Source organism: Cavia porcellus, unplaced genomic scaffold, assembly GCF_034190915.1.
Source record: "Cavia porcellus strain 051 isolate PalLab524CR breed Dunkin Hartley unplaced genomic scaffold, mCavPor4.1 scaffold_31, whole genome shotgun sequence".
Taxonomy (NCBI): Eukaryota; Metazoa; Chordata; class Mammalia; order Rodentia; family Caviidae; genus Cavia; species Cavia porcellus.
Window position 1 is genome coordinate 34424718 of NW_026947514.1, and position 24930 is coordinate 34449647.

Consider the following 24930-nt stretch of genomic DNA (forward strand, 5'->3'; position numbering starts at 1 on the left):
TATGAAACTAGAGATTGTAGAACTCAGGAGCAAATTTGTTTTTGATGTTTAATACACTGCCGATGGTCCTAGGAATATTAAAACCATTACTACATATATCAAAATGAAAAGAATGTCTGTTTGGGGTAAGTCCATAGTTTTAGGGAATGACTAGTGTACCTACAAAGGGAAATAAGTAAAACTGGAATATGAATCTCTTGAAAACCATGCCGAAATCAGCAGGCCAGAGAAGGTAAAAGAAAGGAGTCATACAGAATCATTCAAAATGTTTTCAAGGGTAATGAGTCTGTGGGTAGGGAACTAAGATCACAAAATCTTAGACTCTGTGATATAAACATCATCTGTGTTAACTCTATCACTTTTTTTAATGATCAGTAAATAATTTTAATAGCATGTAAAAGGTGACTTTAAAAAATAGTACTAATATACTTTGGGGGTTAATTAATAATCTTAGTCCAGTGTTACAACAACATAGCCCAAATGAAGTTTCCCAATAATAGTTATTTATGAGTTTGGTTACTCTATGTAGCTTTTCCAAGCCCCATGAACTTAGTTGGGAAAAACATTTAAGTAAATCAGAACAACTCAATTAGTTTAAAAGACATTTCTTCCTGAGCTAAATAATAGTATCAGCTGGTCCCAGGGATATTAAAATCATCATTATACAGATCAGATTAAAGAGAATATCTGTTTCAGGTCAAATGATAGTGTACTTGGTCACAAGGAAAATGTTGACAGTGCTGGAGCCATCAGTAAAACAAAAGATTCTATTTTTTTCTTTTGTCTTAAAGAACCATAAGAGTCAGAGAAGGATCTTTGAAAATTTTCATTTCCAAGGGCTCAAGAAATTAAAAATACTAAAAAAGGGGTATTTTCAGAATAAAGTTAAGAGGTTAGAAAAAAAAGTAGCCTTTTTAAGTCTTTTCTTTAATACTATGGTTTGAAGGAATTACTTTTTAAAACCTCAGTAGTTTCAAATTCTGCTATAAGGCTTCAAATTTCTAGCAGCAGATTCACTTTTCCTTATTATCAGTATGACCTTAGAGTCCCTTCCTGAAGTTTTTAGCAACACAGGCAAAATAGTGCGCAGAGGTTTTTCAAGAATTCTCAGAAAAAGACAGGCTAACTTCTCCTTTCTAAATTATTTTCTAAACCATTTTTGAATAATGTTCACTAGAGATACTATCAATAGAGAATCCTGACTCACTGATTTATTTCCTACACAGGGGTGGCCCATCATTTCAGCAACAGGATAAGCACAAGTCATTGCCCCAAAACACTAAGCACTGAGTTTGCACGGTGTGGTATCGATAGCTTGCTGCTAATGTTCTTTACTTATGTGTACTGAACATGTGGAAAGATCATTGGTTATAACATTTCATTCTAATAAATGGAAGGGAACATTTCTTATTATGTAATTTCTAGTTGTTTCTTCTTGTTTTTTGTATTTGAACTATATCCTACGGCCAACTTATTTTATTATAGGAATATAATCCCATTGGTGAGGTCCAGAACCTATAATTTTCTATTTATGACACAGAACACATGTCAGAAATGCCTTTATCTTGAGAGCCCTCCCTCCTATTTTTAAATTTTTATCTTCATTTTTTTACCTCATTCCCTGTTGACATGACGGCAACAACTGGAAACTTATTAACTTCAACCTCTGTGACTCCTACAGTTGCCAGGAGACCGATTTCTGAGGGGCCCATGTGGGTTCCTTTGGCCAAAACACACTCCCCTCTTTTAATGTCATGGCCGATGGGTCTGAAAGTTAAAGTAAAATCATAAGAATCACATTTTCTTAACTCAGAGGGTAACTGTAGTGTCAGAAAAGGAAAAGACTCAAGGGGAGAAAAAAGGCCACAGACCTGAGGCAGGAGCAGAATAATCAAGGATATTTAAAAAACTTTAAAAGTTAACACAACAGAAGATAGAAATGGTACTTCTATTATTGCTAAATAAAAATGCATTGCTTCATCTTTAAAAATTACTGTACAAATTGGTTTTATACTACATGCATTTGAAAGTACCAATTGCAAACTTTCTCTAATATATGGCAAAGATTTATATGGAAATACCTCGTGTCATTACTAGAGATCCACAACTGGTTAGTTTTGTGGGAGGAATAATGTCAGTAAGGTTACATCTGATGTAATTTCTATTTAGATTGTATAGCTTTGTCCTGATCTGGGGCCATAGATGTATACTCACCTTGCTGGGAAAAACATAGCTTTGTAATATTGGGATATTGGGTAAGTTAGCATTAATGGAATGTGGATAAATGTTATATTCTAAGAAAAGTAATTTAAAGCAGATATATTATTTGTGGTAAGACAACAACAGCCTCATTTTTATTTGTAAGGGGAAGCATTATTCCATTAGTAAGAGTACTCAGTAAAAGATGTGCTATCACTTAATTGTGTAAATATTCTTGGATTATGTGTTAGTAACAATTTCTAGAAAATTTAGGGGAGATGTTAATCTGGATAATCTGGATTATCTGTAGATAGAATTACTCATGGATTATGTAGGTTTATAACTTTGCCTTCTTCTCATGTTGATTATTTCATTCACCTTTATCATCATCTTAAAAAGCAGGCAGGGAAGACTTGGGATACAGAACTCAGAAAATTCATATTGCTTCTTATTAAACGTGAAGGCACATGGCTATTTGATATTTCTGTGAATTTGTAACAGTCACACTCTCCTGAGTTTATAATGAGATAGCAACAAGATATGGCTATACATTATATATTAGGAACTTACCTAATATCTTGGCCTGGCCGAGCTTGCACCAGAATTCGCACTTCCAGTTCTTCAGTGCCCTACAATTGGAGTAGGTATGAAATTTCAAACAGAAAAATTTAACAGAATTTCTTTTTTTTTCTTTTAGGTACTGGGGATTGAACTCATGACCTTATACTTGCTAGGTGGGTACTTGTGAAGCTGAGCTAGGCCCCCAGCCCTTAACAGAATTTTTGATCAGCAGAACCTAGTTTCTCTGATACTTTTATCATTAATAGGCTCAGCATATGTGCAAATACAGAGACAGAAAACCATTTTTGATAGCTCTTAGAAAATTATGACTTTCCTAATACAAATTTCTGAAAAATTAGTTTTGGTGCCAATAAGTAAGTAAATAAATAAATATGTTTTCTAATTTTCATCAGTTTAATACTGTAGCAATTTGAATATTAATTTTTACTTTGTAAGTAGTATTTTCTCTTTATATCTACATCGATCTATGTGTATATTTATACCCTAATAGATTAACAAAGGTCCACGGAGGTAGGTATTTTGTTCCCACAAAGCATGGGATCATTACTATGTCAAGGTTCTCAAATACCTGCAGAAATTTCAGTGAAGGTATGCTTGGTAGATTTCTGTAAACTAATGGTGAGCATCAATTTCACATTTCTGAGTTGTTAATGATATTGCGACATTTGAATAGTGTCTTGTCATCTGGCAGTTAAGGATATGTGTGCTTTGGATTTCAGTAGGTTTTTCTGATACCAATAAATCCTTGCTCACACAGTTTTAATACAAGGCAGTGTAATCTGTATGCGAAGAGTTGAATTTTATAAGCCCTGCATGTGGAAAAGTGATTAAAAAGGAAGTCTCCTGATTGAGAAAGATGCTTCTCAGCATTAATATTTTATAGTTTACTTAACCTTGGAGAATACATGTACATACATATATATACATATATATATATATATATATATGAGACAGCTTAAATATAAATAGCACTACCATAGACAATATATATACAGCATATATATATATATATGACAGCTTAAAAATATAAAATATCTTAAACTTCTTTATAAAACAAGTAAGAATACCAGTCATTTATGCCTTAGCTGAAATTTTTCCAATTTTTTTTTCTGCCAGGAATTGAACTCATGACCTTGTGCTTACCAGGCAGGCACTGTACCACTGATCTACAGATACCACTGAGTTATATCCCCAGCCCTGCTTTATCACTGACCGATAAACTCTGGTTTTAACAATCACTTCTAGTTTCAGTAAGAAAAAAAGACATGTGTAGATCCTGCCTAAGTCCATGTTATTGCTTATGTCTAGATGTCCCCCAGACTCATGCAGTCATACTTTGGATTTTCAGAGGTTATTGGATCTACAGTATGTGATGATGGAACTGATTTATGGTGCAATGTTAGGATTAAGGGTGTGAGTGCAGGGCAGGTAGCCTAGATAAGATGTAAGGGATAAAATCAAGGCTTGCCACTTTACTTTGTTGCTCTGCTATCTTCTGCCCACCATGAACTATTTCTCCCCTGTGCTGCCCTTCTCCCATGCCACCCCACCATGGAGTCAGCCAAATATGAAATGAAACTTCTATAGACTGTGAAGCAAATAAACCTTTCTTCCCTTAACTTTGGGTGTTGGGTATTTTGGCTCAGCAATGAGAAAAATAACTAAGTCTATTAGACAGTGGAAAGGAAAGTGACATAAATTCAACATTTCCAGGCTATCATTTAATAACACAGCTTTCCTCTGAATTATAGAAAACTGGAAGCAAAAGCTTTTCTAGGTTGAAATACTTGCTTAGAGTAACATTAAAAAAGTTACTCAAGTGTTCTTTGTTAAATTCTTTTCTATTAAGTTTTGATTTCATGAACACCCTCACATTTTATCAGAAACTACTTTCAATGATAAGTTACTGAGCTAGAAGGTAGGTCAACTGTTATTATCATGTTTTTTAAATGTGAAGAGTTTTTTTTTCTTTCTTTGTATGTAAAATTTCTTGGGTTAAATATGGCTCAAATTTTACTATCACAAGATTGTAAAAAGACCCCTCCTATCACCTAAGATTTAAGCCTGAGGTAATATCTTATTGCAGACCCATAAATTACAACGTAAGACCCAACAACAAACAAACAAATAAGTTTAATCTTATAAACATGGCAGAAAATGGGGATGATTTCTAAAACTGCCATAGGGACAACAGCAGGGTAAGAGCTGGTGGTGACATACATCATCTGATTCCCTGATAAGTTCGGTATCTTCCACTTGCACTACTGCATCAGCACCGCAGGGGATTGGAGCACCTGTTGTAACCCGCATGACTTGTCCCGGCATTACTGTCTGAGTTGGCTGAAAGAACAAACGTGAAAGAGACAGATGATTACTTGGCTACTGCAAAGGAAAATCTGCCAAAGATGTAACATTTTTAGAAACAAAGATGAAAAATCTTATGTCTTTATTTATTTTGAGCCAATATAATAGAAGCTACCCACAAATAGGTACATTTACACCCAAGAGGCTTCAACATGATTTAACCTGACTTTATATGTATTTTAAGGTAATGACTATTAAACTATTTTCTTGGAGTCTTGTTTTCTTTCTGATGAACTAGCAGTTACATTTGCTATTACTGTTTCTTATTTAAATAATGTGAATTAATGTAAAGTGACTTAAGGGTGTAAGGGAAAAATGCAAGACCATATGATATGATGAATAATATTTATGAAAACCTAGGTAAATTTGGAAGTTCTGATATTTGACAAATGCAGCATTAACTAATCGTTTTGGTTAAATAAAATCAGGACAAAAATAATTTTAATTATTGATCTTTCTAAAACATATTAGCCTACTTATCAACTACTAATAAAGTCTAAGAAGTATAATTAAATCATTTAAAAATAATCCATGGTTTGTATGACCTGGGTTAAATATTATTTTTGAAATTCAAATACAATATTTTCACTATGCGAGTTTTCATTTTGATGGTACAATGATAGGAATTGTCTAGCAGTTTTCTCCTAGCATGAAGTAAATTATATTTCTGTAAGATTCATCCGATAGTTCTGATCAGGTCTTAGGAGACTCATTTGTCAGGGATCATGATTTAGGTGATAGTTGGAAAAATGAATGCTTCAAATTTCTTCTTAAATTAAATCTTGAGATGGTAAAAATTTCCAGTAAAAACCTCCAATTTTGTAAAGACATCTACTTCATAAGTGTTTAAAATACTGTCATTACAACTTGAATATACTTACTAAACTATATGCTTAAAAATGGTTATATGAGATACTTATTTAGTTCCTATCCCCTCCCCACAAATCACATGCACACACTTTAGGGAATGGTTATGGAGAAATACCCCACCATGAGTTGTAAGATAAAAGTAAAGTGGATATTTATTTGTTAGAAAAACCTTTAAAATCTGTCTATGGTATAAAGATACAAATGATATTACTAAGTTATTGAATCCATAATGTATACTAGCTATCATATTAAATGAATTCTATATTCTAGGATATATGCCCTAAAAAGGCAGATTTTTAAATTTTGTTTTCTGTTTGTCTCTCCAGATCACATAATCACTTTCTGACTTCTGCTATGTACCAGAAGAGCGACATTTGTATACTGTTTTAACCAGGGTCCCATCACCTTATCTTCTGGTTAGCTTCAGCCAGTGAGATGAGGTTGTCAAGAAAGTAGGAAAGAGAAGAAAGGTTTTTCCCCCTCTTGCTTTTTTCGTACTGGGCTGTTCTTTGGTGATGGTTAAGCATTTCTACTAACTGAGGGCATCACTCCTCTGGTTGGTCCTGTAGTTATGAATCTTTCTAGGTCCAGATACCACTATTTCCTTCTGCTCCTTCAGACCTACAAGTCATTACAGAATTTACTATTGTGAGCACCTGTGTGCTTCATAATCCTTTATTGGTTTCCCTTAATACTATCCATATTTTGGATAGCTCCTGCATTAATTTTCCTTAACTTCCTCTTTTCCAGATACTGTATATTGGTCTATCATCCCAAGGTCTAGAATGTATCTGGTATATAGCTGGTAGTCAATAAATGTTTCTGAATGAATGTGCTTTATGTCATCTTATTATCACAAATGCATGAACTATACATTGCTTTATGGCTTACAATTTCAATGTCTTCCCTGTTTTTTTTTACAGTCATTGGGAAGAGATACTTGGGATCAGATCTGGCATTTAGCTATCCATCATTCTTACTCTGTTACTGAACAAAAGACATTCTAGGTTTATTCAGAATTATTATATTTTAAGGCAATTTTCAACCAAAGTCCTATAGAGTTTTTGTTTTTTTTTAAGGCAAGGTCTCACTACATAGCCAAAGCTGGCTTTGAACTCACAGTGATCCTTGGGCTCAGCCTCCCAAGTGCTAGGATCACTGGTATGCACCACCACACCCAGCTATATTGATTGCTTGGGCTGGTAATTGAATCAAGGGCTGTGAGCATATTATATGAATGTTCTAACACTGAGTTACATCCCCTGCTGTAGAATATAATATTTAAAATGATGTCTTTTCAGAATGATGATTTTCTATTTCAGATAGACATCTCAATCTGGAGAATTTACAAGAAATTAACCTTTAAATTACACAATTCTTTCTTTTCTTTTCTTTCTTTCTTTTTTTTTTTTTTTTGAGACAGGGTCTCACTGTGAAGTTCAGGCTGCCCTTGAGCTCACTTTGTAACCCAGGCCGGCCTCGAACTTGCAGTGATCCTCCTGCTTCAGCCTCCTGAGTGCTGGGATTACAGGCATGTGCCACCATGTGTTAACAATTTTAAAGTAAATACAATTCCTAGTTCTCTTAATAGTACAGGTTTAAGAGGTCCATAATGCCCTTAATCTGCTCTGCTATGGCTACCACAAACTATTTATTTCCCCAGGTATACCAGGTAATTGGTTTTTAAACACCCCTGAGTTTTTGACTTATACTGTGCTCTCTGCCTAGAATGTCTCTTTCTCATTGCTGCTTTTGCAAAACTCTCTAAGGCCATTTTCAAGTCATCTCCCTAACTCTCCAAGGCTCAAATGCTCAACTTTTCTTTTGTGTTTCATGGCACCTGTGTGATGACATTAACTTAACACCTAATATGCTTTATTATATTTATTCATTTATTTTATCTTTTCCATAGGAGTAATAATCTTCTGAGAAGTAATAAATGTGCTTCAATGTAATTTGTATCACCAGAACCTAGCACCTGGTACACATGTGGTTTTGTTTGATACATATTGGGTTGATTCAGTTGAAGATTAGGCAAGTACTTCTTGAATAATGGGTATTTTGTAGCTTTGTTATACAAATGGATGCTTTAGATGTCCACTGCTGATAAAAGTCAAATTATAAATCTGAAGTAAGTCTCTTATAAAAAAAGATTAAGACTAGTTGCTCTTTTTTGGTCAGGAAAATGGTCATAGAGATTACACACAGATTGTGTACAACATGGACAAGGAAGAAGCTAAGCCTGACCCTGTAGTGGTAAGATCCTTGTAAGTCTTACCTGTTCACCAGCTTGGGATTCCCCAATGATGAAACGATCCCCTGGACCATCAGCAGCTGTGAGATGGAACAGAGCAAAAATATACATCAATATGAACCCACAGCCTAGAACAAGAACTTAGTTTTAGAATTCTAAAATTTAACTCAAATAAATACAAATTCTTTAGAATTGGGATATTTTTCTGACTTGGTTTGATTTTGGGAATCCATAACTCCCAAGTACAGTAGAAGTGGTCCTATATGTGCCCTTTCTTGGTGCCAGTATAGATGAACTTCTAGTTCCTCCATAGCTTATACACTTGTGCTATTCTAAGAGGACATAATTTTAGCTTACCCTTCTAAATAATTATCACCTTATCCGTGCACATGTATTTGTAATGTGTATGAACACACTCATTGATACATAGCACTGTATATATCTGTACTTTTTCATTTTTGACAATAATTTTAACTACCTAATAATCAAGTAAGGTAGGGATAACATGTATTTCTTTCTTCATTTTACAGGTGAAAGGAATGAGTTACAGAATAAAGGAACTCATGTGGAAAAGATTAAGTACCTAACACAAGTTCTGCTTAATGGTAGAGATAATGCTAAAACCTAGTATGTTAATGCTCAGAACAGTATTTTTTAAAAAAAATAATGATCAGAAATAATGCTATTTCTGAATCAGAATATATAGGTAGTACTGCACTACTTTTTTTTGTTTTTTTGTTTTTTTTTGAGACAGGGTTTCAATATGCAGTTCAGGCTGGCTTTAAACTCATAGCAATCAGGGCTGGGGATTTAGCTCAGCGGCATAAGCACCTGCCTTACAAGCAGGCAGTCGTGAGTTTGATCCCTGGTACTGCTAAAAACGAAAAAGACAAAAAAACAAAACAAAAGACTCACAGCAATCCTTTTGCCTTTGCCTCCTGAGTGCTGGCGTTACAGGTGTGCACCACCATGCCTGGCTACACTACATTTCTATTGGCTATTTATGGTGCCAGGGACTGAACCTAGGGCTTTGTGCATTCTAGGCCAGAGCTCCACCATTGAGCTACACCTCTGGCACTGGAAAATATTTCTGGAGATTCAAAGGTTTTTTTTTTTCTTTTTGAAATTCTGATACTACTTGGATTTTACACAAATAGTAACAGCAAAGCTTATCTAATATGTCTTACCATGATTATGCACGAAGCAAATGTTTGAGGAATTTACAGAGAATAAACACCTTATACAAAAATGTTTTAATTATATTTGTAATAACACTGATAAGTAATAAAAAGATTTTGCCTCTTAAAAAGAGAAGATGAAATTATATTTATTCATTTATTTTTGGAGGTGCTGTGTCTCCAACCCAGGGCCCTGTGCATGGAAGGCAAGAGCTCTACCACTGAGCCACATCCTCAGCCAGATGAATTTTTAAATGTAACTATAAACAGTACTTTTTCTAAGGGTTCAAATAAACTACTCTTTATAATGAATTACTTCTTTGCACAAATGACTTTGCTTAGATATAGAACAGGACAAAAATTAACACTGGGATCCCTCTGTCACTACATGTTGTATCTTGTGCCTTATAGATACTTCAGTTAATAAATTCTTGAATTTCTTGAATTTTTTTGGTATTCACTTGAAAAAGCCAGAAAAGTTTTACTGCAATGCTATTTTTATTATGCCACTTTCAGGGTTCTTTTTTAAAATTAATAATTGAAAGCAGAGACATTGATTCAACAGCTGGTTATTTTAACCAGTGTTATTACATGTATTCACCTGCTTATTTTTGCAGTATTTTGAAGTAAATGATGGTGGTAGAAAATTAACATATCAATTATTTTTAAAAATTCTTCACTAACTGAATCTCAAATATGAATACACTTTTAAAAAATTATTTCTCTTCTGGTGAAATAATTAGCTTGCTACTTCTTGTAGCATCCTAGACATTTTCCTTTCAGTTCCTGTGTAATAGGAAACTAGCAGAGTTCTGAGCGAAATAAAACCAAGCCTGAATCATGATTCTGCTTACAATTACTAGCTTCAAGACTTTCAACATAATTATTGACTTTCTGTAATCCTGTGTTCTTATGAAAATAATCATACTATAAAAATAACACCTTTTAAAGTTATTTACTCCTTTTACTCATTTAGGAGATTTTCTAAGTGTTTTTTATGTCCTATGTGCCATACTTTAGACTAGAGACAGTGCAGCAAGCAAAACTTGGGATCATATTTGGAGGCTTTTTCACTAGAAAATACTTACAAGTTGATTTTATAGTTCACCTCCAAATATGATCCCAAGTTTGAAAAACCTTACAATGGACTTATCATTATATTAGAATGAAAATGATATCTGATTTTGCTCACTGCACTGTATTGTTTTCTTTTTTTGGAGGTGGGAGAGCAACAGAGAGGAAGGGATGGTAAAGTCTCACCATGTTGCCCAGGCTGTTTTTAAACTCCAGGGCTCAGGTGATACTCCTGTCTCAGCCTTGGGAACCAGGACTGCAGCTCCTGTGCACATGCACAAACAGCTTACCTCAGTGTTTTACACGAATGTTCACAAGTGTTCTAGGATAATGAGTGACTAGAAATAAACTAATAGGAGCAAGTCTGGTATAGAATCTTAAAGGGGTCAATATCTGAAGGAGTTCTTAATTGTAGCACATGGGGAGAGAAGACAGGAACAGTTCAGCTATGGTCTTCGCCTTTCTCTGAATCTTTTCTACTTCATAAATATGTCTTTATATTGCCCACCAAAGAAGGCTCAGTCAACCAACAGTAAGAAGGTTCTTGGGACACAAGAGTTATTTTTATTATTTCTTTCATAACAGTCTCTTCAAATTTTAATATGCATCCAAGTAATTGGAGTTCTTATAAAAATGTAGCTTCTGCCATAGTAGGTTTGGGATTAACAATTTAATGTTGATGCTGCTGGTCCTCAGACTACCCTTTTGGAGGAGCACAGTACTACAAGATTAACTCAATCTAAAAAGTTCAGACTAAGAGGAAATTTAATGCTTAAAAATTAGTGACCCACAGAAGACCTAATTTTACACAAACATCAGATCTCACTATTTCTTAAATTATCAATCTAATTTGATACTTAAAGTATTTATTAAAAAGATTCCATTTTCAAGATGATGCATATAAGCTTGGGGGGAAGGGCCAGAATTGGAGGCATGGCAGGTAGCACATGAACTCAAAGCTTAGAAGTAAAAAAATACAGTAAACCATAATATAGTGTTACAAAAGATGGATAAATTTTAAGGGTTTTTGCCAATCTCTTTTCCACCTAATTCTCATATACATGTATTCGTTTTTCTACTTTGTAACTTTGGACTTGAACTTTAAGGAAGCAATAAAAGTAATATAAACTAAATTCTAACCACACATGTATTATATAAACAATTCACAAAAGTTAATGCTAGACTGTAAAGTAGCTCTCTTTTTGCTTCTTTTTATTATTTTATTTATTAGTACATTTATTATATATAATGAATACATATATTCTAGGGAGTTGGTACATCTACATGTCACATCTTTTTTTTTTTTTTTTGAGACAGGGTCTCCCTGTGCAGTGCAGGCTGGCCTTGAACTCACTTTGTAGCCCAAGTTGGTCTTGAACAAACACAAAAACCAAACACAAAAAACACTATCTTTTAACAATTTGAACAAAATCAGAATGCTAAAAAACAACATAAATGGATTTGCAGAGGATGAGCTATTTTACTTCATTCAAGCACCATTAAAAACGAACAGCTGCAGAGAGGCTGCCAGCCAGGGCAGGAGCAACCAGAGAGGATGTGTGGCCTCCTGGATGCCACTGGGAGAACCGCAGAGACAATCCTGAGCCCAAGGGAACCCTAAGACCTTGCTTCAAGGAGCTTGAGCAATGAGCCTTTGAGCAAAAAGCTGTTTTCACGTGCGGCTCCGAAGCTGTCTCTCCTTCCATCTGCCACACATTCTGTGCTCCTTCTCATCTGAAGGCCTCGAGGATAATGGTGCCAACAGTCACCTAGTGTCTATGAGGGCATGTTTTCTAGCTCTTGAATTCATCTGTTACCCATGCCACTCCTGAGGCATCAATCCACAACTGGGGAGTTGGGTCAGCTCCACAAAAGAGAGCTCACAGTCAGGATCAGGGTTCAGGAGGGAATAATTCCTGTTCCAAATCTTAGGGCCTAACTGGCCTACTAGTGTAACATGGTAACTACTGTCTTCAATCTGTAGAGGTAGAAGGCCATCCTCTTTGACAATATTATTTGTAAATAAGGGAAGTCTTAGTAGTAACTAGTAAACTATATATTGTAAATCAGTTTTCAGTAAGAAAAAGATCCTTGGAGAAATGACTAGTTAGTGAAAAGAAGCTATCTTCTTTTCATTTACACCTATCTCATCTTTTATACCAGAAAAAATGCTGGCGACTTAATGAAACTATAAAGATGGACGAAAATCAAGGTGGATATGATTATACTCTTGAGGTTACCTAGACTTTTGCGAGTATGAAACAAGAACTTGAAACTAAAAGGAACAAAATGGTGAAATTTAATCATATGAAGATTGTAACTTGGATATAAAGTTAGAAAGTATATCATTTGCAAAAAAAAAAAAAGAAAAGAAAAGAAAAGAAAAGAAAAGTACTATTACTATACAAAAACTCTTAGAAGATCATTAGATGGGCTGAGGATTTAGCTCAGTGGCTCGAGCACTTGCCTGGTAAGCGCAAGGTCATGAGTTTGATCTCCAGTTTAAAAAAAAAAGAAAAGAAAGAAAGAAAGAGGAATACTCCAAATAATGAAATTGGCAAGAGCTATCAATAGGCTATTCCTAAGCCAAGAAACACATTGAATTAACAAATGAAAGGTGTACAACTACCAAACAGATGTTCTTTTTGTTTATTAATATTGGTATGTGTGTAGTAATACAATTTCTGTTGTACATTATTGGTGTGAAGATGAAATCAATATAACATTATTTACCAAAATTTAAAATATGTATTAGATTTTCCCTTTGAAATCTCATTTCTTAGGCATTCAAGAAAGGAAAAATAATATACAAGGACATTGCTTGCTATGATTTTTTTATATTAAAAGTCCTCCTAGAAATAACATCTCCAGAAAATAGGAAAATTATGCTGCTTGCAGCAATGGAATACTCAATCCATTAAAAAAATGTTTTAAATTATTAATTTACATAAATGTATGTCTGCAGAATACAGGCTGGGGTTTTCCTAAGAAAAAAGTAGCCTGCAGATCAGCATGAACTGAATATGTGTATATGTATGTGTACATATGTGCATATAAGTATATGAAAAGATCTGGAAGGATGTCAGTTAAAATGCAAGTTATTTTTATCTTTTGGAATTTTCTATCTTATTTGAGGAATTTTTTCTTTCTTATAAAGAGTTATGTTTTACTTTTAATTGAAGCTGTGCCAGGAAAACAACAAAAACAACAACAACAACAACAACAAAAAAACAACAACAAAAAAGAAAGAAAAAAGAAAAAGAAACACAAAAAAAAGCACAAATGTATGGTTTTTCTGGTATATACATTAATATGAATCTTTGTCACTAGAAATCAGGGTATTTTTATCATATCGTATTTAACACATTTTAGAAAACTGTAGTGTCAAAAGGATGAAGAGCATTCAAGCAATGTTATCAAGTCTGCAATAATCTACTGAATGTTTTTCAAATAGTCTACTGAATGTGTTTTCTTTCTTGAATTACTGCACACACTGGTAGCAATTTTGAAGTGAGGAAAGGAGTTTATAGTCTTTTTATTTTCTATTTAAAATAGAACAGAAAATAAATTGAAATGACCTATTATACACTGACATTTTAAAGAACATCAATTATACAAGGAAAAAAATTAAGAACAGACAGTGATTACGGATGCCAGACATTAGCAGTGAGTGGTCAGTAGATTTTCATAGGACTTTGAGATGGTGGTCAGCAGAAGCCACTTTGCAATCACTGGCAATAAACAGTGATGCAGAATTTTTGCTAGATACTTTAGGAAATCACAGAATAAAGCAATAAAGCAAAGCCCACAATAAAGCAAGGCTCTTTTCTTTCTTTATTTTGCCTTTGAAACAGGGTCTTGCTATGCAATTCAAGCTATCCTTGAGCTTACTTTGCAGCCCAGGCTGGTCTTGAACTTGTAATGATCTGCCTCGGCCTCCTGAGTGCTGGGATTAAAGGCATGTGCCACCACATCCAACTGCAAGACTCTTTGCATCAAAGGCCATATACACCAACATTGCTCTGAGTCTTAAAAATAATCTTAGTAGATGTAGCATTCCATAAACCCAGGACAGTGGCACATTAGGGTGAGCCAAGAGGATTTTGGCATACTGAAGCTTCTCAAATTTGCAGAGCACCTGAGTGCCTAACATCATAGTAAAATACTCTTTTATTCCTGCCACAAGTCCATTAGCTATTCCTTATGGTCAGTATTTCACTGTGACTCGTACAATTTGCATGCTCTTCCAGAATGACATCTACATTCTTAGCAGGAAATTGGAAGAACTGCTTTTGCCTGCTCAGTAAAGCTGTCTTCAATAGGCTATGTTTTAATTCTTCAGGAATCTTCACTCTAACTTGCATTCTATTCTTAAATGCCTCCTTGCTTTCAACAGTGGGGTCTGCAGAGGACCTTTTCTTCTGGGCTGGGGTGCTTTATTGATTCTGCCACTATCTCCATTCACAGAAATTTTCTATTTGTTCATTTGTTTTTCTCTTCCTCACAAATCCTGATGGAAGTTCTCCACAGAGCTATGTCCCTTTCTTCCCCGAAGAGCTTGTTGACTCAAGATTCTTGACTGTAGATCAGCAGTTTTCTTTCCTAGAGTCTCCCTCATCTTATTTCTCTGCATATTGCTTTAGGATGGCTATTTGAAGATGTCTTCTTCTGCTGATTGCTGTCCAGGATTGAGAATCCTGCTTGCTGTAATTCATTAAATTGTTTTTATTCTAATTAACAAGCTTCCTTCCTTCCCTCCCAAAAACTGCTAGTAATTTCCAAAATGGAATCTAATACGTCTTTTGGGATGGTAAAAAAGAAACTCTCAATAAAAATCAAAGGATGGAAAACAATATTCCATGCGCAGGAGCCCAGAAAAAAGCTGGAGTTGGTATCATAATTTCAGACAAAGTGAATTTCAAGTCAAGACTGATTAGAAGAAAATAGGAAGGTCAGGTTAAGGGAAGAATTCAAAAAGAAGAGTTAACAATTATAAACACAAATGCACCAAATACCAGCATATCCAACTTCATGGAATAAACATATTAGTGCACATAAAAATCAGATATAATACAACTGTAATGGGGGACTTCAATATTCCACTGTCACAAATGGATAGATCAAGTAGATAAAAAATCAGCAAAGAAATATCAAAGGTGAACTAAACCTTTGAACAAATGCATTTAATAGACATACATAGAGTATACAGAACACAAGTTCTTTTCAGCAGCACATGGGACTCTCTCCAAAACAGACCAAAGACTAGCACATAAAGTTACTTAAATAAATGCAAAAGAAACAAATTATCCTTTCATATTATCAGATTACAGTGCAATAAATCTAGAAATAGAAAAAGATACCACAGAAAGTATTTAAGCAGTTGTAAACTAAATATTACACTTGAATAAAAAGTTGTAAATTAAATAATACCCTCATTGATTAAGGAAGAAATTAGACAGTTTTTACAATTAAATGACAATGCAGTATGAGATATTGGAATCTACAGGACACAATGAAAGCAGTCCTATGAGGGATGTTTATAGCAGTGAATTCCCAAAACAGGAAAACAACGAGCTCAAATAAATAGCCTAATGATGCACATTGAGGTCCTGGGAAAACAAGAATAATCCAAACCCAAAGCTAATAAGAAGAAGGAAATTATCAAATTTCAAGCAAAAATGAATGAAATTGAGATTAAAAAATAGAAAAAGTTAATGAAGAGTTTGTTTTTTAAAAGATTAAACAAAACATACAAACCATTAGCCAATCTTATCAAAATAAGGAAAGAAAACCCCCAAGTTCATTATAACTGAAAATGAAAAAGCGTTAAATCCCAGTGGATTCTGCCACTGTGATTGGTAGGTACTTGGAGAACCTATAATCTAATAAAATGGAAAACTCAAAAGAAATGAATAAATTCCTAGATATACATGAATTATCAAAGCTGAACCAAGAAGATATAAAAAATACCCTGAATAACCGAGTATCAATAGGTGAAATTGAAGAAGCAATGAAAAAAAAAAAAAAAAAACCTTAGCAACTAAGAAAAGCCAAGTGCTGAGGCATTCACTGTCAAATTCTGTAAGAACTTTAGAGAACATAGAACTCCAATATTCCTTAAACTCTGTAATGATACGAAAGCAAAGGAGTGCTCATTCCTGAAAGCTTAGCATTATCTTGATTTCAAGCCCAGAAAAGGATCCAACCAAATAAGGAACTACAGACTAATCTCCTTAATGAACATAGATGTAAAAATTCTCAGCAAAATACTGGCAGACAGAATGCAGTGAATCATCGAAAAGATCCTACATTGTGAAGAGGGTGATTCCAGGGATGCAGGGATGGTTCAACATTTGCAAACCAATAAATGTAATGCACATTAATAGAACCAAGGACAAACCACATGATCATCACAATAGATGCAGAAAAAAACATTTAATAAAAGCCAACATCCATTCATGATAAAAGCCCTGAAGAAAATAAAAGCCCTGAAGAAGGAATAGAAAATCTTTTTCTCAGTGTGATAAAAGCCATCTGTGACACATCAATGGCCAATATTGTTCTAAACAAAGAGAAGCTGAAAGCATTTCCTGTAACATGCTGGTAGCTTGCATTTGGATCCCCTATATACGATTTTGATGAGTGTTACCCTGACATGCCCATGGAAGCTAGTATTTCAATACAGTACAATGCAGTTCTTATTCTCCTTCACACATGTTCAGAGACCTCTCATTAAATATACATACAAGCAGGAAAGTAAAAGCAGGGAGATAAAGGAAAAGAGAAAGAAAGAAGAGAGAAAGAAAAAGAATGAGAAAAGATAAAGAGAAGAAAAAAAGACCCTTCCAAACTCACAGAACTGCAAAAATCACAAAATTAAAGCATCTTCACCACCTTATTTATATTGTACTCTGACTTTAATCAGCAAGCTCCTACCTCCATGTTCATAAACAGGAAAGCTTTGGTCTGTAGGAATTGCCTATAGATGGATTTCTGGGGTCTGGCTCTTTCCCAAAACTTCACCCTCCTCATGGCATCCCTGTGACCACAAGGTGCTTCTTGTCGTCCTTCTCAGTCTGCCCTCCTCAGTCTCAGGTGCCTTCCTATGTTTTATTCAGTTGCCTGCTATGTGCGGCCTGATGATCTGTGTAGACCACTGAGTCTGCCTCCCTACTCTGAGCCACACTCTTTGCCTTTGTCTTAAGATGAATCAGACCTCCTCAATGAAGTCATGGAGGTATGGGTATAATGTGGTAGGCTAACTCTAATCCTCATTACTCCCTGCTCTGTGTGAGAAGTCCTATACTGCTTGTGTTTTCCCTTGACAAGTTTTCTGATAGGCATGCCCCAGGATACCTTTGACTAAGGTGCCACTCTCTGGCTCTGTCCCTGTGGTGTTTCCCTCTTCATTGTCCATGACATGCCATTCTCCAGCTTGTGAACCTGGTGGTTCTCAGGGCCCACTGCGTTCAGTGGTGGGTGGCGGGGGTTTCTGAGGGTGGGCAGCTCCAGTGTGTGGGATATCCCGCAGGCCCAACACTCTCAGTGTTTGGAGAAAGAATGCGCGAGTGCTTATTGCTAGACAAGTCTGACTATTTCTCAGAGTCTCACCATTTGCAGTTGCAGCCCATTTGAGTTATATCAGAGTTCAGACTTTCTCCGGGCTAGAATCTGGTTCCCTAATCAGGATCATGCACTTATTTTCAACTTTCCTGAAGGCCTGTAGGTACTTTTTCAGATATTGTTCACTTGCTTTCTGTTTCTCTAGCATCCTAGTCTGTGAATATTTGGAGTATCTCACTTGCTAAGTTTCTTTTTCTGATGGGGAATAGAGAGGAAGTTTAGGAGCTTGTTCCAGGGGCCATTAAGTACAGGCTCCTTCCTCCAAGGCATTAGTTTCTCTCTCATATGGCAAATGTCCAGACCTGGGGCAAAAGGCATGCTCCCTCTCCTCAGTTATTGGATTTGGTTGTGGGGCCTTTTCCATTCAGTTTGCCTTTCTATATCTGACTTTCTTTACCTCCCCAGTTACTGTTCACTTGCCCTTTTCTGAAGTACATCTTTGGTGCCTTGCTCATACACTACTGCCTTTAGTCAGTGATAACGGAAAGCCTCCCTTTCACACCTTTTTTTAATGTTCAGAAAATAATTTGAGCTTTAGTCTCCTTTTATTTGAAGACTTCTGGTTATAGAACTTGATATAAAATTGCTATCAGTAGATAACTATTTGTTATGGCACTGTACAGAACATGACTGTCCTTAGACCATTTGGCATACAATTAAACCCTTCATTTTCATTTTCTAACCATAGGTAAGCACCTTGAGATACTGTATAGTATTCAGTAATAAAGAGTTTCATCATTTCTGAAATAAACAGGGCTATATTAATAGCATAACTTTCAAGGATTCCAGGACAGAGAAAAAAAGGATTAATAATTTGCTCTGCTATGGACTTACATTGTCTAAGGCTGGATGATAAGCATGAGGTAACAGAATTTATGTGTATAGCAAAATAATAGGAAAGGTTGGGGTGAGGAAGGTGACAAAAGAAGTTAATGCTGGAATAAGAGTATTAGTACAGGAATTTTACTGAAGAACTATATCAGGTAAATTGTTTGGAATTTTAAATCTTCCTTTTCTTATGGAGTTGTGAGTAGGTTAATTTTTTTTGGAATAGGATAATTGAAAAGATATTTTGTATTGTTTTCCAAAGAAAATGCCCATTTATTATAACTAAGGGAATTTTTCATTTTTTTAATCTCTTTTGAGTTAATTAAAATTAATTATTCCAAACGAGCTAAATGGTCACGTGAGTAATATTCCTTTTATCATAAGGTCCTCTTTTTTATTCAGAATAAGAGGAAAGCAATAACAGAATGTCAACTGATTTGAAGAGCAAGCTATAGCTGAAGAGGATTAAAATAGAATGAAAACACTGAAACAAAAATATGATTAAAACAGTAAGAAACAACTCTAAATAGTTGTGGGCTGTCTATTGAGTTTCAGTGCATTTTAACGAAAGGATATGGGCTAATCCCATAAGATGTTGACAAAAGGCAGTGAGATACTGTGCAGTTAAAATTATATTTTCCATAACTATTTTTAATCAGAGTGTAAAATATAAAAACCCTTAAAATTTACTTCACTCAAAGGGGAAGTTCTTTAAAGAATTCTTTCATAGTTGTATATTATATGTGGTTCTCAAAGTAATTCTTAGCTTGTTCAAAATATTCTTTCTCTAAGTGATTTTAATAAGAAGTTCTGAAGTGATAAGCCTTTCAAACTGAACTTTTTCAAGGGAACTTAACTTGAGATTTTGGGATTTCTGCTTTTGTTAACATCTAGGAATAAGTACCCACATCTATACCCAAGGGGTTAAGATATCCAAAGGAGAGTTGCCCTGATCAGTGTGAAAGGAGAAATAAAATTTAAAAAACATATAAAGAATAAAAATACTGCATTGATTCTAATTGTTAATATACCATACCACATCTGTTTTCTTTTATCTTTTAGATTCTCTACCCTGGGGATGTAGCTTTAGGTTTATTAGATTATAGATCTTGTTATTTGTCTCACTATCACTTGACTCCTATCTTCCTTACATGCTGTCTTCTCATATTAATTTTTAAATGCTGTTTCTATTTATTTCTTATTTTTTTAGTCATTTTATTATTATCAGGAGTTTTCAACCTAGATACACTAAAGCAAATGATCTTCCAGCTGATTTGGAATTTTATCCTACATGTTTCTGAATACATATATATATATGTATATATATGATTTTTAAAATCAAAACCCAGTATGTTTTAACATTGAAGAGACTAATGAATGCATTTACCTTCAGAAAAATGAAAATTCCCTTAATGGGTGGTGATAAAGAAGTATAAGCTGAAAAATTCATTATGCCTCTAAGACCAAGACTCTTTCCTACTAAGGACTTTTGCTGCTTCAATTGTGTAATAACCATTCTGCTTTGAGACTTAGCTATATCCATAATGATTATGCTATGTGTTGTCTTTATGTTACATCTCTTAGAGAACTAGCAACACTGTGTAGAAAAGAAATAATATAAAGCAAATGTATGGTGCATGCTATATAATCTCTTGCATTTTTTATATGGTAAAATTCACCTGACATTTCTTTTTTGTGAGCATGAGAAATAACTAAAAATAATACCATTCTAAAAGAAAAGAATAAGTAAGATGCTGAATTTTATAGAAAAATTTCTTTGACAGATTCTATAGTAGCACTCAGGCTCTTTTATGGCTCATGCGAGTTAACTTTTTGACAACAAAAAAAGGTAAGGACAATGGCTTTTTTTCCTATTGAGCTCTGCTGCCTCAAGTAAAAACCACAGAACAACATTTGCTTTAGAGTAACTCTGCATCAAAAAATTTATTTTCCTACTCTCTTCTACTTTATATCCTAAGAATGTAAAAAAATACTTTCTTGTCTCTATTTCAATTTTGTATTTGTTTTACTCTGAAAGCAAAAACTAGTAATCTTACATGGCCACAAGCTTAACATTCAAACAGAATTTGCAGTGGGCTGGGGAGAGCCAAGATGGAAGCTGAGCCCCAGCATGAGAGCTGGCCAGCGCATGGGCTGGGGAGAGAACAGTCTCCTTGCCAGGAACCAGCCAATTTGGAGGAACTATAGTGTTTGACTGGTTTTGCAAGTTTAAAGCCGAGCAACTATTTAGAGGACAACAGTATCCAATATGGTAACTATTAAGATTTCCTATTGTCTTATCACTGTTTCAATTCATTTTATTGCTCTGTTTTATTCCCTTTAAAATTAAATAATAAAAATACCCTAGAATTTGCTTTTTATGTAGAGACAGGAAAGATGAAGAACCAAAGAAGCTATCAGAAGAATAAAACAATTTTCTCTCTGGAAAACATTCATTCTCATAAGCATTGTACAATCACTCTGGAAGAAAAAAAATATAGAAGCCATAAAGGATTTTTTATTTTGAGATATTCTAATCTAGTGATATCAAGATAAATGAGCACATTCAAAATACATCTCTTGCAAAAGAATACACTAGTGGAAATTAAAGCACAAGATCAATCTCCCTATCATTTTACTTACAGAATACATGAATAAAATTTCAGATAAATTGTACCTTCTTTTGAGAAATAGTCTAAGAAAACCTTTCTATAATAATAGTTATTATTATTAAATATTTTAAAAACCCAGTTACATACTGTGTGCTCTTTTCCCTTATGCCAACTACTATCCTAAAGTTTCTATAGTTTTATTTAATCCTCACACTAACTTGTTAGGGTATTACCATTAATGTCACCACTTTACAGATGAAAAAAACTGAGGCTTAGAAACTTTAAGTGATTTGCTCAAGTTAGATGAATGGAGCTACTATTAGAACCCAGATCACTTTTTTTCTACACTCTGTAGTCTTTGCTACACTGCCCCCAACATAAAAAAGATGCTGCTAAGAAGCAGTAAAAGAATATAAAGGAGATTAATGAATGTATTTAACTACAAAGAAAAGAATATTTTAATGGATATATGATTTAAAGAACAACTCAGAGATTCTATGAGTGATATTAAAAAAGGAACTGGTTAAGCAGGTTTAAATATTATACAATGTACAACTGAATCAAAACATTACATGGTGCTCATTAATATTTATAATTTTTATGTCTCAGTTAAAAAACCAATTAAAAATCATCCTCTTAGCTAACCCTGATAAAGTAAAAAATTTAAAAAGATATTTGTTTGATATCAGCCTTGAGCCATTAACTAATAACAATATCAGTGAGTTATACTATATTCTGAAAATTGTGAGTGGATGGGTCTTAAATGTTCTCATGACAAAAAAATAATTATGTAAGGAAATGCATATGTTAATTAGCTCCACTGAATCATTCCATAATGTATATGCATTTCAAAATATGTGGTATACAGAAAACCAAAATAAAGCAAAATAATCCAATAACAGTTTCTAAAAATTTAGTTGAATTTTCATTGTGGGTTCTTAAATTGGACTTTAGGAAAGAAAATGTTATTTAGTATTTCTGTCAAGCTTTTGCAATGTTAGGCAACTGTGAAGAGATGAGCTGCTAGTACTATCTGAGGCTCCAAAGCTTTGGAAGAAAGTTTCTTCCAAAGAGAATTAGAAGTTTCCCTCTTGCTTGCTTCTCATGAAGCTCTGTGCTCATAAATGTTTTTGTAAGGTAAGAGAACAGACTGCTTCACTTAATCTCTATGTTTGGTATCTGTGCATTTTTCCTGGAGCATGTAGAGGTTTTTCACTAGAAAACATTTGGAATACTTGTAGATCAAGACTGTCTGCTGTCTGACAAGTGTAGGGGCCATAAGAATAAATTATAGGGCTTATGGTGGGGCACTTGGAATACTGAAGCAGGAAGATCGCCATGAGTTTGAGCGCAGCCTAGGCTACACAGTGAGATTCTATCTTAAAACAAAACACTTAAAGAGGAATAAATTACAGTAACATAGTTTTTATTTGATATGTATATATATTCATATTTACTGAAAAGTTTTAATCAACATGTGTCAGAAAATGTATAGGTATAGTTGGCACAGTTATCTGCGAATGAATTTATTCTGACAACCACAGAGGAAATAGATGCAATAATAATTGGGTACCTGAGTTGAGCCAAAAGTCTGTAACTAAATAAATAGAAAGTAGTGATACTTCAGAAAACCAAACATTTACCTCGGACAGCATAGCCATCTTTTACTGATGCTGGGAAGGGGGGTAGGTTGTCTTTTGCATATACATCTTGTGCAAGGACTCGGCCCATTCCATCTGAAAGGCAAGAAGGAGATGTAAATATTGAGATCAGTGAAGTAAGCTAGTAGTTATAAACTAGACGGGCATGAGTATTTGTCTGACACAGACTGCAAGAGGCTCAGCTGAGCTCCTAATTTCTGTCCCAAACAATAGAAGACAGAAAAAGAAGATGAAGCCTAGTGCCTAAAATTAAATATTACAATTTGGGCAATTCATAGTAACACTTGTAGCAATTATTTTAATATGCATTATTACATAGTCGACAAAGATGTTTTCAGTAAGGGTCACTGATCTTTTAAAAACCCAAGTATGATTTTCTTTAAAAGGATAGTTGGATTTTAAACATTATCATATTTAATTTTCCCTTCAGAAATCTGTCCTAAGAAAACAGATTAATCTTTACATTAGTTAAAAGTGGAAAGAAACCAAAAGATCTATATTTAAACAAACAATTGTCTATCATTGTGATAAAATAAGATGAAGCAATATTTATGAAGGATATTCATGGACAAAAGAAAACACAAAATATATTTTTTAAAAACATTGAAAGTTGTATGTGTAGTGTTAAATCTCAACTATATTATGTATATATGTCAATAGAGACAAAAATATATACAAGAAAATATAAACCATTTATTTTAGAATGTTAGATTTCTAATTTTTATTTTTTGTTAAACTTATCTGAAAATTTTCAAGTTTCTACAAAGAGCATGTGTTGTTTTTATTATCAAAAACTTTTTTAAAAAATTTTTATTTTTTATCGGTACTGGGGATTGAACTCAGGACTGCCTGCTTGCAAGGCAGGTGCTTATGCCGCTGAGCTAAATCCCCAGCCCCAAACATTTTTTTTCTTAAAAAGAGAAAAGCAAAGAAAACGAATAAGCTTTCCAATTATTCTACTGTATTTTATCTTTTGATTTGGATTTATTAACCTAAACAGTAACAATCAGAAGAGCACCAGCAACCAATGGTGTGAAGCAGTATTCAAATTAAGTCATGACCAGTTCCTTACATCCTCCAATCAGAACATGTGTTTATTATTAATTTAAAAGAAATAAATCAAAAATAAATAGGAGGTAGAAAAACAAGAGTGGAAGGAAAATAATTAGGCAAGCAATATAGGGTTGATTTACATGTAAATTTATACAGTTATAATTTATAAAATTCCATTGTTTCCATAGTTGGGTAAGTGAATCTGTATTTTTTGTTTGGACCTTTTTAGCAACCTACAAGTATTTAAATAAACAATACTTACAGGTCCTGTGCTTTTTAGATTTTAGGGCACACAAGTAAATATAGAAAATTTAAAATTTTTTTACTCTGATTCATAGTGATAATGGTATCAACTTTCTTCTTATAGAGAAGACACATCTAAATTAGCAGAACTTGTTGATAGCTATTACCTTTAACACCTTCAGTAATTTGAAGCTACCTTGCATCTTTGTACCATACTTTCTATGATAAAGTAGGATCAGAGGGTCTGATTTGTATTCACCCACACAATATTAACTCCTAAATGACTGAAGCTATATGGTAGTGCCTGGTAGTAAGCACCATGACATTTGCCCAGGATCACAAATTCCTAGGATAGTTTTTCAACTGTAAATAATCTGGCATGCAGTAGG

At 34.2% G+C, this 24930-nt stretch overlaps 1 protein-coding gene and 1 pseudogene across 25 annotated transcripts in view; both read right to left on the reverse strand.

Annotated features, from left to right (window-relative positions):
• The window catches only part of Gphn (gephyrin), a 531921-nt gene that overhangs the window by 63872 nt on the left and 443119 nt on the right, over positions 1-24930 (reverse strand). For all 25 annotated transcript variants that reach the window (XM_063241465.1, XM_063241478.1, XM_063241474.1 and 22 more), the window contains 5 exons: positions 23228-23320; positions 8294-8349; positions 5002-5121; positions 2770-2828; positions 1614-1767 (listed from right to left, as the gene is read on the reverse strand). In XM_063241465.1, the coding sequence (XP_063097535.1) occupies positions 1614-1767; positions 2770-2828; positions 5002-5121; positions 8294-8349; positions 23228-23320 (482 nt within the window). The remainder of the gene's footprint in view (positions 1-1613; positions 1768-2769; positions 2829-5001; positions 5122-8293; positions 8350-23227; positions 23321-24930) is intronic.
• LOC106028177 (mortality factor 4-like protein 2) lies at positions 8356-17938 on the reverse strand (annotated as a pseudogene).